At 39.2% G+C, this 16,270-nt stretch overlaps 1 protein-coding gene across 4 annotated transcripts in view; it reads left to right on the top strand.

Moving 5' to 3' along the window:
* The window catches only part of ACACA (acetyl-CoA carboxylase alpha), a 172,399-nt gene extending 158,622 nt beyond the window's left edge, over positions 1-13,777 (top strand). For all 4 annotated transcript variants that reach the window (XM_060135650.1, XM_060135647.1, XM_060135649.1 and 1 more), the window contains 2 exons: positions 8,297-8,566; positions 13,431-13,777. In XM_060135650.1, coding sequence (XP_059991633.1) covers positions 8,297-8,566; positions 13,431-13,532 — 372 coding nt within the window. In that variant the 3' untranslated portion in view covers positions 13,533-13,777. The remainder of the gene's footprint in view (positions 1-8,296; positions 8,567-13,430) is intronic.
* The last annotated feature ends 2,493 nt before the right edge of the window (positions 13,778-16,270 follow it).

Here is a 16,270-nt window from a genome sequence, read left to right as displayed (position 1 = left end):
AAATAGTACAGAAAGAAACAATTCCCCTGTTTAAAATTATTATTTCTAATCTTTGGTAACATTTTCAAAGAATTACCTTTGGGAAGAAAATTTTTTGCTCTAAAAATGATATTTTTCTTATCCTTTTATCGCTTTTTAGAAAGGTTGAGGTAAGTTTGTTCAGCCATTTTTGAATTATCCAAGCATGAAAAAAAGACTTTTTCAGCTGTTAAGAAAATTGTTTTCAGCTCCTTTATGTGCTCACACGACACTAGGCAACGGAACATGATATCCAGAAGATAATACAACATGGAAGGCATTGACATTTTTTCAGCATGTTTTTTCTGAATGGCACAAATTAAGTCAAATATTGCATTGCCTTATGGTTTAAAAATACACCTTTTAAGACCTATACAGTATTTTCTAATATTTCATGATGTATTTTTTTTCCCCACGAGGTTCTAATATAAGTGAAAATTGTAATTATTTTTTGATAGTATCTAATTAAAAGTGAAGTATTCCATCCAACATACAAAAGGAAGGGGGAAAGGTAGCATTTTGTTATCTGTCTGAAAAGGAACTCAAGTTCATATTTCTTCTCTCTGGATCTTAGTTTTTTCATCTTCATGATGCAGATGCTGCCTGGGTCTGTTTCGGCTCTAACGTTCTAGGATTCTTTATATTTCTGCCCCAGAGCCTTGTCGGATAGTCATCTTCCCAGCATTAGCAGTAGTAGCACAATAGCTACTGGAGGCTTTGCCAGAAACACTCAACTTTTAGACTTTCAGCATGGAAAATAAATAAAGCTTCGACATCTCAACCACAGCCTAACCTGTGTTTAGGTCCATATAGAAAGATATTATTACCGATGAACTCAAAGTGTGGAGATATAAGAAAGGCAGCTGTGGCAAAGATACTCCCTTTCTACTTCCCACGGCATAGCTAGACTTGAATGCTTCTTACATCCATGAAAACAAATTCCTGTCCTGTTTAGCCCCTTAGCTTTCCCTTCAGATTTCTTTATTGAGCTTAAATATTGTTGTTTTACTTTGTGGTAGCAGCAGCTTTGGAAAGTGCAGGTGTATACATGTGCATATGTACACTTGTACCTTCTATTCACACTGATAGTACAATTAATGTTGATGTCAATTTTGGTGTTAATTTGGGGTCATGATTAGTGTTGACACTGTGTCAGACTAATGGCATTTATGGGCATCATCAGAATAAATGTTAATATTATCATGTTTTTATTATCTGTTATAGTAACATTAAACCGAGGTCCTCCCAGGAGAAAAAATACACATATGAATAGATAGATAATGCCTTTCTGTATCACTGGTGTTACTCAGCGAGAAAATGACATCTCAGGGCAGAATCCTAATCACTGTTTGGAGCATCAGAAATAATGATCACCTCTGATCGGAGGTTGTGAATAATTCATTCGGTTTGATTTTCACGTCCTGTCCAGTGATACTTTTCAAACCAAATGTGTTTCTACAGGAAAATAATGGTCCCACTTCTTATGGAAATACTGTAGCACAAATCATTTTACCCACATAAAAACAGTTAAATAAGACTGTTCTCTTCTGCTTGCCTTCTCCGCCCCATCCCCTCCTCCCTTGCTTGCGCGTGTTTATTCCAGGATCAGACTGTGGCCAAAGAAATACCTTCTTCCTTAGAACTTGTATAAGGAAAACAAATGTTTATTTCTGCTGATCCTTAACTTATTCACGGTAACTCTTTTGAACCTCTTCCCTTTCTCACTTTAAGGTAATTAGTTTAGGTGGATAATCCTACACCTAAGAAGCCTGCTAATTGGAATGCTCTGTTATCAAAAATGATCTGAAATTAGATATTTTAAAAACTGATTTATGGCTATATTAATGAAACTATAATTGGCGGTAAGTCCCTAGAACCACTTGGTTAGTCCATGCCTCTCTCGGCAAGACAGTGGTCAGGGAAGAAGTCAGTGGCACTGCCAGGGACCGAAAGCCCGAGTCTGACACTCGTTAGACCATAAACCCAGCCACTCTGACAAGCCCCTTTCAGGCTACATGTTCTCACTTTGTTGCTTCCTTAGCCCTTTAGTCGTCCTTAGCCCTTAGTCCTGGAGTGTCATTTTCACTAGGTTTTATTGCATAGAAGCGTTGGAGGGAGAGAGAAGCTGAAACAAGAGGATCCAGTGATGGAATTTCCTTCGGTTGTTATTTTTAAGTTAACATACAGGGCAGCTTGGCTTAGGTGAAGTCAGTGAATGTCATATTCCTAATCACATTGTCACACTTGTGTATGCTTTTATATAGTGAATGCAGAACTTTCAATATAAAACCTCCATTGTGTGTATAATGTAGATAGACCCCATCCATATAAAGTAATTCGACTGAAAAACTTACGGTGTCCTAATTAAATGGGAGGAAAATATGACTGTCTTCTGAAGTAATGACCCAATCCTCTGAGACAAAGCTATTCTTAGATAGAATATTTTGAACCATTTCTCCTGAATGTTGTGACCCCCTTTTTTTTTTCTAAATCTAACAAGGGCAGAGGAAAGCGTTTTTCAAACTAGTTTTCATCATCAGACAAAGTACTTTGCATTCAGAAACCATTTCCAGTATCAAATTCAATTTTGTCAGGTGATTAGTTGAGTTTGGTAGAGAATAATTTAAAAACACAAAGCTGGCAATGGCCGTGGTGCTTCTGCACTGGAGGAGAGCAGTTGCTGTTCTCAAGTTGCAAGCCCTCTTTCAGTGACTGGGTATAGTGGATTATTGTGTTACATGTCTTTGCAGCTGTTACAGACCTGCATCTGTTGACACCATGTGTTCCTACCCCAGACTGCTGGAAGAAATAGGGGAGCGGGTGAATTGATATCTTGCCTGCCTATCAGTGCAAATGTCCTTTTATGTACATGTTTGTAAAGCTCTTTAGCCCCCTTCAAGATGAAAGGCTCTGTATAAATATAAGCTTTTGATTTTAGTACATGTTTGGAGTACATGTGGTACAGTCCTAAATATGTATTTAGCTGATAGGCACTGTTCTTGTCTGTTGTACAAATATTGACTTTAAAAGTATAAATATGTATTTAACTATCAGACCAGAAAAACACTGAGGCAGTACTTCTAAGGTAGAGATATTAATATTGTATAAACCTATATATACATATGTTTACATTATACCACATCATTGCAGAGCATTTCTTTTTAAAAAAGGAAAGGATAGCCCCAACAGACTAAGACAGTTCTTGAGACTCTTCTCCCTTTAAGGTGAGTCTTGATTTTAAGTTTTCGTATGTTTATTCCTCTCTTTAAATTTTATATAAATGTGATCTGTTGTAGTATAACTAAAACTTAGAGTCAGTTCCTCTAAAACATGAGAAATATGTTGGGTTGGTGAGTTTTTTTTTTCTCCTTAAAATTTTTTTTTTCACTGTGAAAATGTTCAAATGTGCACTAGAGATAATAATATAAGCTCCCATGTACCTGTTACCCAGTGAAGAAGTATTTGGTAGTTTTTTCTCCCTTTTTATTCATTTATTTTTTAATTTTTTTTTGTGGTATGCGGACCTCTCACTGTTGTGGCCTCTCCCGTTGTGGAGCACAGGCTCCGGACGCGCAGGCTCAGCCATGGCTCACGGGCCCAGCCGCTCCGCGGCATGTGGGATCTTCCCAGACCGGGGCACGAACCCGTGTCCCCTGTATTGGCAGGCAGACTCTCAACCACTGCGCCACCAGGGAAGCCCTCCCTTTTTAATTTATAAAATGTTTAAGTTATGAAGGCATAAACACATTAAAGAAATTTGGAAAATGGGGAAAAAATTCACAGTCCCATCATCCTAAATGATTATCATCCCATTTTGCTATGTTTCTTTATTTCCCTTCCCCCCAGCCCCCAACAAGCTTTTAGATAGAGATAGTGTGTGTATGCATGTGTGCGTGTGTTGTAACACTTACTATAAGATTTAACATGTATTTAGTCTTCACAGCAGACTTAATACAATAGGTTATTATTACCCCATTTTACTGATGAGGAAACTCAGGCATATAGAGGTTACTAACTTACCTAAGGTTGTGTGGCTAGAAAGCTGACTGAACCTCTGTTCTGTCAGAGTCAGATTACATTAGATTCAGATTTGTAGAATATAGTTTCTGAGTCTGTGCCCTTGACTACCACACCGTTTTGCCTCTCAGAGTTATTATGGTATGCATGCAATTTTGTTATCCTGCTTCTTTAAATTTAGCATTACATCATGGGTATTTTAAAATACTGTTCATAGTCTTCATAGCCACCATTTTATAAGGCTGAACAGAACACTAACAATGACCTCACTAGTCAATATATTCCCTCTAAAAAAGTTTTTATCATGACATTTATTTTTTCAGCTTTTTATCTTAAAATAATGTTAGATTTACAGAAGAGTTACAAAAATCATACAGAGTTCCCATTTAACCTCCATTAACCTTCACCCAGCTTCCCCTAACATTATTCCGTTATATAACCATGTTATAATTATAAAAACTAAGAAATTAACATTGGTATAATACCATACTGTTAAATAAAATACGGACTTTGTTTTGGATTTCACCAATATTTCTACTAATGACCTCTTTCTGCTCCAGGATCCAATCCAGGGTACCACATTGCCTTTAGGTGTCAACGACATTTATGTTTGTGTTATAATTGATGTTCATGTTTCCATATCGTTTCAGCTAAGTGCAGTGGCAGTAGTCTGGAACATACTTCCTTAATTTCTCTAGTAAATGAAATTATGTGAATCATACTTTAAAGAATAAATCATTCACACTCGGTATAGGACAAGTTACTTAAGTCCTCTGTGCCTTGGTTTTCTCATGGCAATAATAACAGCTGTTTTTAAAATTAATAATAATAATAGCTACTATTGGAGGACTTTTATATGCCAGGCTCTGTACTAATTTAATGTGGTGTTCCTCTCAACAGTCCCTCCAGAAAGATATTGTTATCCCCATTGTATAATTGGAAAAATTGAGGTTAAGGTTAAGGTTAAGTGACTTGTCCAAGGCTATACAGCTCATATAAAGCTGAAATTTGAACCAAGACAGGCAGATTTTCCAGCTTAACCTCCTAACTATTATCAGTATTTATTAACATTTATAGTATAGTACAGCATGTTATAAGTGTGCAATTAATGGTAGCTATTATTCTTATTATTTTTAAAAAATAAAATATTTTAATGATCTTTAGTACTGTTATTCTGTGATCCCTAGAGATAAGTCATGCACGATGTTCTAAGCCTTTGGTGTTGACTATTTTCCACGTATCATTTAAAAAATGAAATGACTGTGGAACCAGCAAGTATTTATTACTCCCATATTATGTGTAGAAATGTGTAGGAGTCCTGCTATGCACTGGAATAGATGATATGATGGTTCAAGCTGGCAAGCTAAAAGCTGTCCTAGGCCATATGTGATTAATTATCAAATGAATTCTCTATATGAAGGTCTTAGTAGGTGATCAGAAGAAAGGAGTCACTTTAGACTAGGGGAAGCTTTTCTGAGGAAATGGAATTTGAATGAACCTTTATGGAACGGGTGAGATTTGGATAGGTTGAGAGGAGAGACAAAGGCAAACTTTGTATGTTAGAGTTAATATAATAGATTACTGCTTCTAACAGTTTTTCATCAATCCCATAGGTAATATTTTCTTAATTTTGTATGTGGGGACATTGAAGCTCGATAAAGTTAAGTGAATTTCCCAAGGTCACACAGTTAATAAGTGGTAGGGCTTAGATATGGATCCAAGTTTGTTTGACTCCCAAGCCCATGTTCACCATTTATGTATTCCGTCATTTGATTAGCAGTAAAATCTAATTTTTAATATAAATTGAGCAACAGATTCTTCCTTAGAGATTTATCCATTGTGCTTATTCAAAACTTAATCTCTTCCAATGAGGAATCTCACTGTACCAAGACTCACACAACACTCTCCATTCTGTACTGGTACTTTTTAAGTGGGGAGGGGGACAGTTGATAAAGGACACATTTTAGAAAGACAGTAAGAGTAGTGTGTTCTTGGTGCTGCTGTGTTGACACCTAATTAGAAGTCAAGGGACTTCCCTGGTGACACAGTGGTTAAGGATCCGCCTGCCAATGCAGGAACATGGGTTCGAGCCCTGGTCCGGGAAGATCCCACATGCCACGGAGCAGCTAAGCCCATGCATCACGACTACTGAGCCTGCACTCTAGAGCCCACGAGCCACAACTACTGAAGCCCATGCGTCTAGAGCCCGTGCTCCGCAACAAGAGAAGCCACCGCAATGAGAAGCCCGCTTACCGCAAGAGTAGCCCCCGCTCGCTGCAACTAGAGAAAGCCTGCGCACAGCAACGAAGACCGATCGCAGACAAAAATAAATTCATTAATTAATTTTTTAAAAGTACTACTAATAATTAGAAGTCAATATTGCAAGCATAATGACCTGGCCAATTGCTGAACTGACTGCCCAAGTGACACAGAGTCCCCAGGTAATAGCAAAAGATAAGAGTGTTATTTGCTTGCCCAGTGCCACATAGACACAGTGTTTGCATTCGCATGCAAATGCTAAAGTAGATTCTTCTGGGCTTGTATCTAAGCTACTCTGGCCTAGGTGGCTAAAGTTAATATGTCATAAAATTTGGTGTAGAGCCCAATCTTCCTAACTACAAATGCATTTAGAGGAAATAGCTTTTCCTTCCTGAGAAACAAAAGAGATGCTGGATTAGAGGGCCACGTGAGAAGGCAGTTAAAATATTTTTCCCCACGTGGGCACCATATTGATCAGCTTCTTAAAAACTATGACCGAAATTATCCTGATATTTGGAGTTTCTCTGTGCTGTTTTTTGGATGATCTGTTTCTTCTTCCTTTTCTCTGTCTTTAATGAGCAGATAGAGTAATATTGCCTTACCTCAGAAGGTGACTGGATGTTTTTTCTATGTATTATATCGATTTTGATTTGTATTTGGCCAGTGGTATATACTAAATAGCTTATATTTATCTGTAGGTGTTTCATATATATATATTTCTTAATGCTGAGAATCACAAATAGCTGTGTGGAAAGCTTCAACCAGCCTGATTACAGTGGATGTGCAATTGGATTGAGAAATGTGTACTCAGAGCTTATGATCACTGGCCCGGTTGAGTCTGGGTGATGCATATGGCTTTCCAGGGATGCTGCTATTTACATCTGTTCGTGGCCTTTCTTGATGGCTGGCTCCGCAATGAGGTGATATGCAGCAGCCCAGGGATGAGGGACCAAGGCTGCAGATGTGGCTGGGCTCCATTAGGCAGGACCAGGAATGCTCGTCTGGTAGGCTTTGTGTTTGGGGGCGAGTGGTGGTGGTGGGAAGCGGGGGAGACAGAAAGAAACAGGAAAAAAAAAAGAATGGAAAGCATTACTTATCTAGGTATAGGGAAACAGACAGGCAGACGTGAAAAACTGCAGCCGTTAACTGGGGAATGAGTGAGTAGAAAAGAAAGGGCACTAGCGAACAAACAAGTAGAAGGAGTGACTAGTTCTCATATAGAAGGGGATTAAAAGAGGAGAGGACTGTGAGGGTTTGGGAAGAGACATGTCACCCCTGCCTATTAAGTCAGTATCATTTATTTGTGTGGCTGGCCAGATGCTACTGAACAGTGCGCAGAGATTTATATATATCATAGTGTAGCAAGAGGTTGGTTACTTGCATCCTTTGGTTTTCTAGTGTTGGGAGAAATCAGCAAGAGATGGTCACAAGGAAGCAGTGTTGAGCTACAGCAAATTCTTGCAGAAATGGAAGATACCTGAAGCAAGCCTGTAAAGAATGTTGCTATTATTTCTGTCAAACATTAGAGGACAATGAAAGGACCCAGGGTTGTAAAAGTTGTATAGTCCATGAGAGGTAGTCCTCTTTCTGTTCTCCTGTGTGTTAAAGATTTCTTGGAAAGAATCTCACAAACGATATCTTAGTAGATAGGGTAGTAAGGCAGGGCATCCCGGATTTAATTCCCAGTGCCCCAGTATTCTTCCACACATAGCCTGAGTGCATTTAGACTTTGGTTTTTCCATCTTCTTCGAACAGACCCAAAGAAGAAATTGAGACAACTGTGAAATACATATACAGTAAACCAGCTATTCTCAACATAATCTTAGAGAAGTATGCTAGAATATTTGTTCTAGTTTCCCACAGGGAGCTGGGCTCTTTAGCAATGCATATCTTTACCTGCAGGTTGTGTCTACGTGCAGTCTGATATCTTCAAGTAACCTGAAAAATAATTCTGCATGTAAGAAGCTTGTATTTATTTGTTTGTTTGTTTATGCCTTTGCAGATTGGCATGGTAGCTTGGAAAATGACCCTTAAAAGTCCAGAATATCCAGAAGGCCGAGATATCATTGTTATTGGCAATGATATCACATACCGAATTGGGTCCTTTGGCCCCCAGGAAGATTTGCTGTTTCTCAGAGCTTCTGAGCTTGCCAGGGCAGAGGGCATCCCACGCATCTATGTAGCAGCCAACAGTGGAGCAAGAATTGGACTGGCAGAGGAAATTCGTCACATGTTTCACGTAGCCTGGGTAGATCCTGAGGATCCTTACAAGGTACAGACTAAGAAAAGATAATACTTCAAGTTACCATACGGGTGTGCGCGCGCGCGCGTGTGTGTACGTGTGTAGAGAGAGGTAGAAGTTTTTTTTGTTTTTATAAATTTATTTATTTATTTATTTTTGGCTGCATTGGGTCTTTGTTGCTGTGCGCGGGCTTTCTCTGGTTGTGGCGAGCAGGGGCTACTCTTCATTGTGCTGCGTGGGCTTCTCATTGTGGTGGCTTCTCTTGTTGCAGAGCACAGGTTCTAGGCACACGGGCTTCTGTAGTTGTGGCGCGTGGGCTCAGTAGTTGTGGCTCGCGGGCTTAGTTGCTCCGTGGCATGAGGGATCTTCCTGGAGCAGGGCTCGAACCCATGTCCCCTGCGTTGACAGGTGGATTCTTAACCACTGCACCACCAGGGAAGCCCAAAATATATACCTTTAAATTATTCTCCTTTGGCTTCCAAGACTTATGGTCAGTCATCAGCAAAATCTCTCATATCCTCAGCTTCTTCTCTGATTGTTCTCTAATCTTGCTCTACTTGAAACCTGCCTGTCCTCTGAAGACTCTTCTTCCCCTGTAGCCCTCTTAAATGGTGACTGGTTTCTCTTTCCCTTGTACCACTGAGCCTGGAGGAAAATAGCTTCTTGCTAGTGCCTCACTGCTACTTCCAGACCCTTTTCCCTCCCTTCTCTCTGAAAACCCCGTCTTTGAATCTCATGGCATCAGACTGTGCCGCACCATCACTGCTCCTTATTACAGTGTTCCCTACCCTTTGGCCACTCCCTCTTCTTTGCATCTTTCAGTTGCTGGCACATTGTCACTCTCTCCAGTACTACTAGTCCTGTTATCGTTCTTGACGATTGCTATATATACATAGATGATTCATCCCATTATCTAGCCTCTTGGATCCTTGACTTCCTCTCCCCCAGTGGTCCTATCCTACATCCCAGATCAGCCTCTCATTCCCCATAATGTCAACTTCAAGCATCCCTTCCTTTGCCATTTCTCTGTCCTATCTTTCCAGCTCACTCTCTTTAGTACCCCAAGTCCAATAATCCTTCGCACTCACCAAGACCTACAACTGTTGATCCTGCCACCTTTCTTCTGCTCTTCACTCCCTCCTTACATACTCATTTTATTCCTATCCAGCCTTAAATCCAAAGTCTACCATAGGCTAATGATCGTAATCACTACCTTTCCCATGCCTTCAATTTCTTTGCTTTTTCTCTTCATTCCGCTTACTCCGTGTCTGTACAGAAACCTTGTTTAAATCCAACTCTCTCCATCTACTCCTTTTCCCTCACCTGCATAGCTGAACACTGATGGAGAAAAATACACAGTGCTGTTGACTGGTCTTTAAATTCAAGCTTACCAACCTCCTGATTGACAGTTTGACATCTCTCTCCTCAAACCTCCAACACCCTCTTCCTTCATCCTCACTCTTAGCTGATGATGTTGCTTCCCAATTCACTGAGAAAATGGAAGCAATTAGAAGAGAGCCTCCACGAGCTCCTGTATATCTGCATCTGTGCTCTTATTCTCCGCCTTCTCTCCTGTACTTTGATGAACGGTCCCTGCTTCTATCTAAGGCCAATCCCACTATGCTTGACCCTTTTCCTTATTGCTAACTTAAGGATGTAGATCAAAACTTCTCCCCCTTCTTTCTTACATCATCACTTTTTCCCTCTCTATTAAATATACTCCTTTTTTAGCACACAGACACTTACCCCTCCAGTCACTAACCCTACCCCATTTTTTCCTTCCCTTTACAGAAAGACTTCTTAAAAGAGTTTCTCTTCTTGCTGTTTCCAGATACTCTTCTCCCTCCCATCCCCTCTGGAACCCATATCAGTCCCCCTTGCACCCTCACCATTCCATCAGAGCTGCTTTTGTCAAGGTCGCCATTGATTCCATATTGTTAAAATCTGAATCTCACCTATTTGACATTTCAGCAGTATTCCATGTGGTTGGTAACTCCTTCATCCTTGAAATACTTTCTCCTCTTGGTTTCCAGGAACCTACAGTCTCCTTTTTACCCGCCCCCCCCGACCAGCCACTCTTTCTCAGTTTCCTTTGCTGCCTTTTACATCTTTAAATGTAAGTGTCAGGGGATGATGGAAATATTCTATATTTTGATTGTGGTGGGGATTACACACAAGTGTATACATTTGTCAGAACTCATCAAACTACAACACTTAAAACTGATGGATTTTATTGCACATAAATTATGCTTCAGTAAAATTCATTTTAAAAGTATATGGGAATTGTTGGTGACCTCTAATAAATACAGTATTTCTTTTGGGGGTGATGGAAATATCCTGGAATTAGATAGCGGTGGTGGTTACACAGCATCTGAATATACTAAAAACTACTGAACTGTACGCTTTAAAATGGCCAGTACTATGTTATGTGAATTTTATCTCAATTTTTTTAAATTATAAAAAAAAATGTGAATGGAGACACATGTCAGTGCCACAGAGGCTGTGGCAGGACCAAGAAGTCTAGGACTCCCCAGCCTCAACCCCACAGGGCCCAGTGCCTCTCACCTGGTGCTGTGGCAGGATAGCTTGTATGGAAGGTGAGGTAAGAAGGAAAACGAAAAGGCGTTTTAGGGCTTGGTCCCTGGACCTCTCCTCTTTTCTATATTCACCTTCCCTTGGTGATCCAGTCTTAAAGCTTTAAATTCCATCCATAAACTGATAAACTTCCAAATTTATATCCTGCCCCTGAACTTCAGATTCATGTATCCAGACTCAACATCTCTATCTGCACATCTGCCTAAACGTAGCTTCTAATCTTCTTCCTTAAATCTGTTCTTCCCACAATATTCTCTGTCTCAATAAATGATACCTCTATTCCTCATTTAAGTAAAAGACCTTGGAGTTATCCTTGACCTCTCTTTCTCATATCCCACTTCCTCTCTGTCAATAACTCATGTGTACATCCTGACCTTCAAAATATATCCAGAATCCAACCATCTCTGAGCACTTCCACTGCTGCACAGTAGTCCAAGTCCCTGCCACCTCTTACTGCATTTATTGCATTGTTTGCTAATTGACATTCCTGCTTCTGGCCTTGCCCCTACCCCTACCCAAAGTCTACTCTCAACGGAAAATGGAATGATCCAGTTAAATGTAAATCAGATCACAACTCAAAACTTACCTCTGATTAAAACCCTTTAAAGGGCTTCCCTGGTGGCGCAGTGGTTGAGAATCTGCCTGCCAATTCAGGGGACACGGGTTCGATCCCTGGTCTGGGAAAATCCCACATGCCGTGGAGCAACTAAGCCCGTGCACCACAGCTACTGAGCCTGCGCGTCTGGAGCCTGTGCTCCGCAACAAGAGAAGGCCGCGACGGTGAGAGGCCCGCGCACCGCGATGAAGAGTGGCCCTTGCTCACTGCAACTAGAGAAAGCCCTCGCACAGAAACGAAGACCCAACACAGCCAAAAATAAATAAATTCATTTATATATATATATATATATATATCTTAAAAAAAAAAAAACCCTTTAAAGGCTTCCCAGCTCACTCAAGTGAGGGCCAGAAACCATATAGTTACCTGCAAGACCCTCCCTAGATTGGCCTTCCAGTACCACTCCGTCCTTGTTCTCTTGCTGCTCCCACCTGATTCCACACTGTGGCTCTACCAGCCTTTTCACTGTTTCTTGAGCCTGCTGGACACACTCAGCAGCTTCACACTTGTGGTTCCTTCTGCCTGAATGCTTTTCCCCCAAATATCCTCATGTCTCATTTCCTCAGCTCTTCAGGTCTTGGCTCAAATGACATTTTCATTAAAGCCTTCCCTGGCTATTCTTCTAAAAGTTCAACTCTGCCAACTCTCCTGTCTCCTTCCTCTATTTTATTTTTTCCTTAAACATTATTCCCATTAACACTGTATGCTTAACTTATTTATTTTGTGTATTTTCTGACTCACCTACTAGAAGATGAGTTGTACAAGGCCAGGAATTTTTGCCTGTTTTGTTCCTTTCTGTTTGTTCTGTATCTTAAACAGTATCTTGCACATAATAGGCACTCAGTAAATATGTGCTGACAGACATACTACTGACACTCAGTGCTACAGGGCATTCTCGTCATAAGTCAGGCAAAATCAGTGGCAAATTCAAATTCATGTCTCTGGCATGTTGTGCTCCCTGTGGGACAAATTCAGTTAAATGGTGGACATAATTTCTCATAGTATTTTAAAAGTTTTTCTCCGCTTCTTTTTTTTTTTTTTCTGAGTGACTGATTCACTTAAGGTGAACACACATATTAAATAACTAGTTTCTATGTGAGTGTGTATATGAATGTATAAAAATAAGTCAGTTATGAAGTGTTAGTATAATTTTTTAATGTACATAGGGATTAGAATTTGTTTATTTAGAAAAGCAAAAGGTATGAGCTCAGTGATTACTGATCATTAGCACTGCATACACTTCTGATTTTAAGATTGAATATCCTAGTTTTGTGATGCTCTCAATTATCCTTGACCCGTCTATATGTTGATGGTACCATGGATTTGAGAAAATGAAGAATAGTAATTCATATAATTCTTTAATTTTGCGTTGATATCTTTAATAGAGGTGTCAGTAAAGATTAGAGAATGACCCTTTAACCTTGATGAAAAGGAAATGAGTGGAGTATACCTGGAGTTGTAGCTACAAGGTATCTTGTTTCAAGGACACAGTCAGTGACTGCAGAAATAGGCACTTCCGTCTTTCAAAGAACTGTCTATGGTAGTATTCTATGAGACAGTAACTCTGAGACACGATTTGGAGATATAAAGCCAGCTTTGGAACAAGCTGCATTATGCATGCCTTGCTGGGTCTTCTGTGGTGATGGCAAATAATGAGTTGGAAACTATTTGTGTTTCCCACAGGGATACAAATATTTATATCTGACCCCTCAAGATTATAAGAGAGTCAGTGCTCTCAACTCTGTCCATTGTGAACACGTGGAGGATGAAGGAGAATCCAGGTAGGTATTATGTATCAGAATAATTTGGCTGTGGATTAAAGAAAGGAGAATATGATCATTTTTTTCTCACTGTCCTGCTGATCATGACCTTGAAGAGCAGTGAAGATTGCTTGTTGAGTAATCTCGAAGCCTTAGGTTTGTATCTCAGCTGTACCACTTACTAGCTGAAAGACCTTATTATTGATTAAGGTTTTTAAACTATATTTATAATAATTATTCATTTTGAAAAGTTGGAACATATAAACAATTATGAAGAAAAAGTAAAAATCAGCTACAGTCCTACCAAGAGATCACAGTTATTAATGTATATTATATTCTTTCTGTCATATATATATATATATATATATATATATATATATATATATATACACCTTTTTTCCTACATAATTGGGATCATAATAGAAAAGGGCTTTTGTAATTTGTTCTTTTACTAAATATTATTTAGGGAGAAATTTTATATATTCTTACATTTGAGAATATGATATTTAATGGCTTCATATAAATCATTATAATGAATATATCATATTTGAACATACAGACTATCCCGGTTTTTACTGCTATATCCCTGGGCTGGTCATTCTTTTATGTAAACTTTGAAGAATATCTCTGGCTATTCCCTTTGGGTTAATCTCTAAAAGTGAAATTACTGGTCAAAAAGTATGTCCATTTTTGTTTTGTTTTGTTTTGTTTTGTTTTGTTTTGTTTTGTTGTTGTTGTTTTGTGGTACGCAGGCCTCTCACCGCCGCGGCCTCTCACCGCCGCGGCCTCTCCCGTTGCGGAGCACAAGCTCCAGACACGCAGGCCCAGCGGCCGTGGCCCACGGGCCCAGCCGCTCGGCGGCATGCGGGATCCCCCCGGACCGGGGCACGAACCCGCGTCCCCCTCATTGGCAGCTGGACTCCCAACCACTGCGCCACCAGGGAAGCCCAGTATGTCCATTTTTTTAAAGATTTTTTTGGATAATTTCAAATTGTACTCCCAAGAGCTACACTCCCACCAGCAGTATATGGTAGTGCTTGTTTCCCCTCTTTAATTTTTTCTCCACCCTTGCCAACACTGATTACTGTAAATTAATAAAATAGGATAAAAACAGCAATTGTTATTTTAACTGGTATTTTTGATCCCCAGTGAAGTTGAACATTTTTATAATCTATCTGCAAGTATTTTCCAGAATGTTAATAAGTTGCTCCAATACCATTTATTGAATAATTCATACTTTCCTCACTTTTATAATAATCTTAACTCAATTACCAGGCTTTATATTCTGTTTTTTGTTCTATTCTTGGACTAACGCCACATTATTTTAACTACTTTAATGGGCCAGAGTTCCTCACATTCTTAATTTTTCCCCAAGTTTTATTAGCTATTTTTGTCTTTTTACAGATAGGCTCATTTTTTTTTAATTCCCCAAAACGTTCCATAATGATTTTGATTCAGATTGCATTCGGTTTATAAATCAATTTAGGAAGATCTGAGAGCTTCATAATATTAACTCTTCCCAACAAGAAACATGGTATGTTTTTCCAATTATTTAAGGGTATTTTTTTAAGTTTTATAGTTTTCTTTATATAGATTATGCCAGAAATTCCCACTCGTTCTTGGTTCACAGCACCTTTACTGTCTCTGTAATTTTTTCATAACACCTTTAGGCAAAAAGATATGCCTAATATTTCTGATTATTAAGGAAGCTGACCCAGACAGCTTCATAAGTATTTATGCCACGAACAACGTGGGTTTGAACTGTGCAGGTCCACTTCTGTGTGGACATTTTCAACAGTAAATCCAACAGTACTGTACCATCTGTGGTTGGTTGAACCTACAGATGTGCATCCATGGATATGGAGGAACCATATATATGATGGCCAACTATAAGTTGCACTCAGATTTTCAACTGCTGAGGGTCGATGCCCCTAACCCTGGCATTGTTCAAGGGTCAACTGTATAATACACATAACTGAAAAAATTTTATTCTATTCTTAAATAATTACAGTTACTTACTAATGAGATATTTGCACCCATACGACATTGCAAACCTTGGAATCAGCTTGGACATAGCCACCCTCACGTTTTGTTCTGCACTGATTTTTGTGTAGAACTTTTTTTTTCCCCCACAGAAACTGAAAACCCAGCTTTGCAAAGATAGGACATTGTCAGAAGGAATGTAGCAGTACCTCATGTTAAACCATGAACTACTTAAAACTAGTAGTTTGCGAGGCATCCAACAGATATCACATATCATAGTGTTTCTCTCAAAAATCTGAAATATCCTTCAGTGCACCTGACAGTTCACTGTGGCATCCATCCCAGGATGTCTTGGTCTACAGTATAGGTATGGTGGGATTTTGCCAGTTTTTAAATATTCCTATATGTTTTGCATTTTTCTCGCTACTCTGAATGGGATTCCCACCCCACCCCCGCCATTATATTTTTCAACTCTTTATTACTGGTATCTCAGAAAGCTATTGATTTTGTATATTGCTTTTGTTAAAGCAAGTCAGTTTTCTTCTCTGAGCTTTAGTTTCCTCATCTGTATGATGAAGATCAAGTTATCCAATATACGTAAAGCCCTTAGCACAGAACTCAGCACATAGTAAGCAATCAAAACTCCTGGGTATCATTATCTATGATAATGGAGATGATATTCCCTATCACACTGGACTGCTGTGAGGATCAAAAATGATATACATGAACATGTTTTGTTAATTATATTACACTACACGAAGATTTTTATTATAAGTAACA

The sequence above is a fragment of the Lagenorhynchus albirostris genome, chromosome 20, assembly GCF_949774975.1.
Source record: "Lagenorhynchus albirostris chromosome 20, mLagAlb1.1, whole genome shotgun sequence".
NCBI lineage: Eukaryota > Metazoa > Chordata > Mammalia > Artiodactyla > Delphinidae > Lagenorhynchus > Lagenorhynchus albirostris.
Note: the sequence above shows the minus strand (reverse complement) of the source record. Positions and strands in the feature narration are given on the sequence as shown.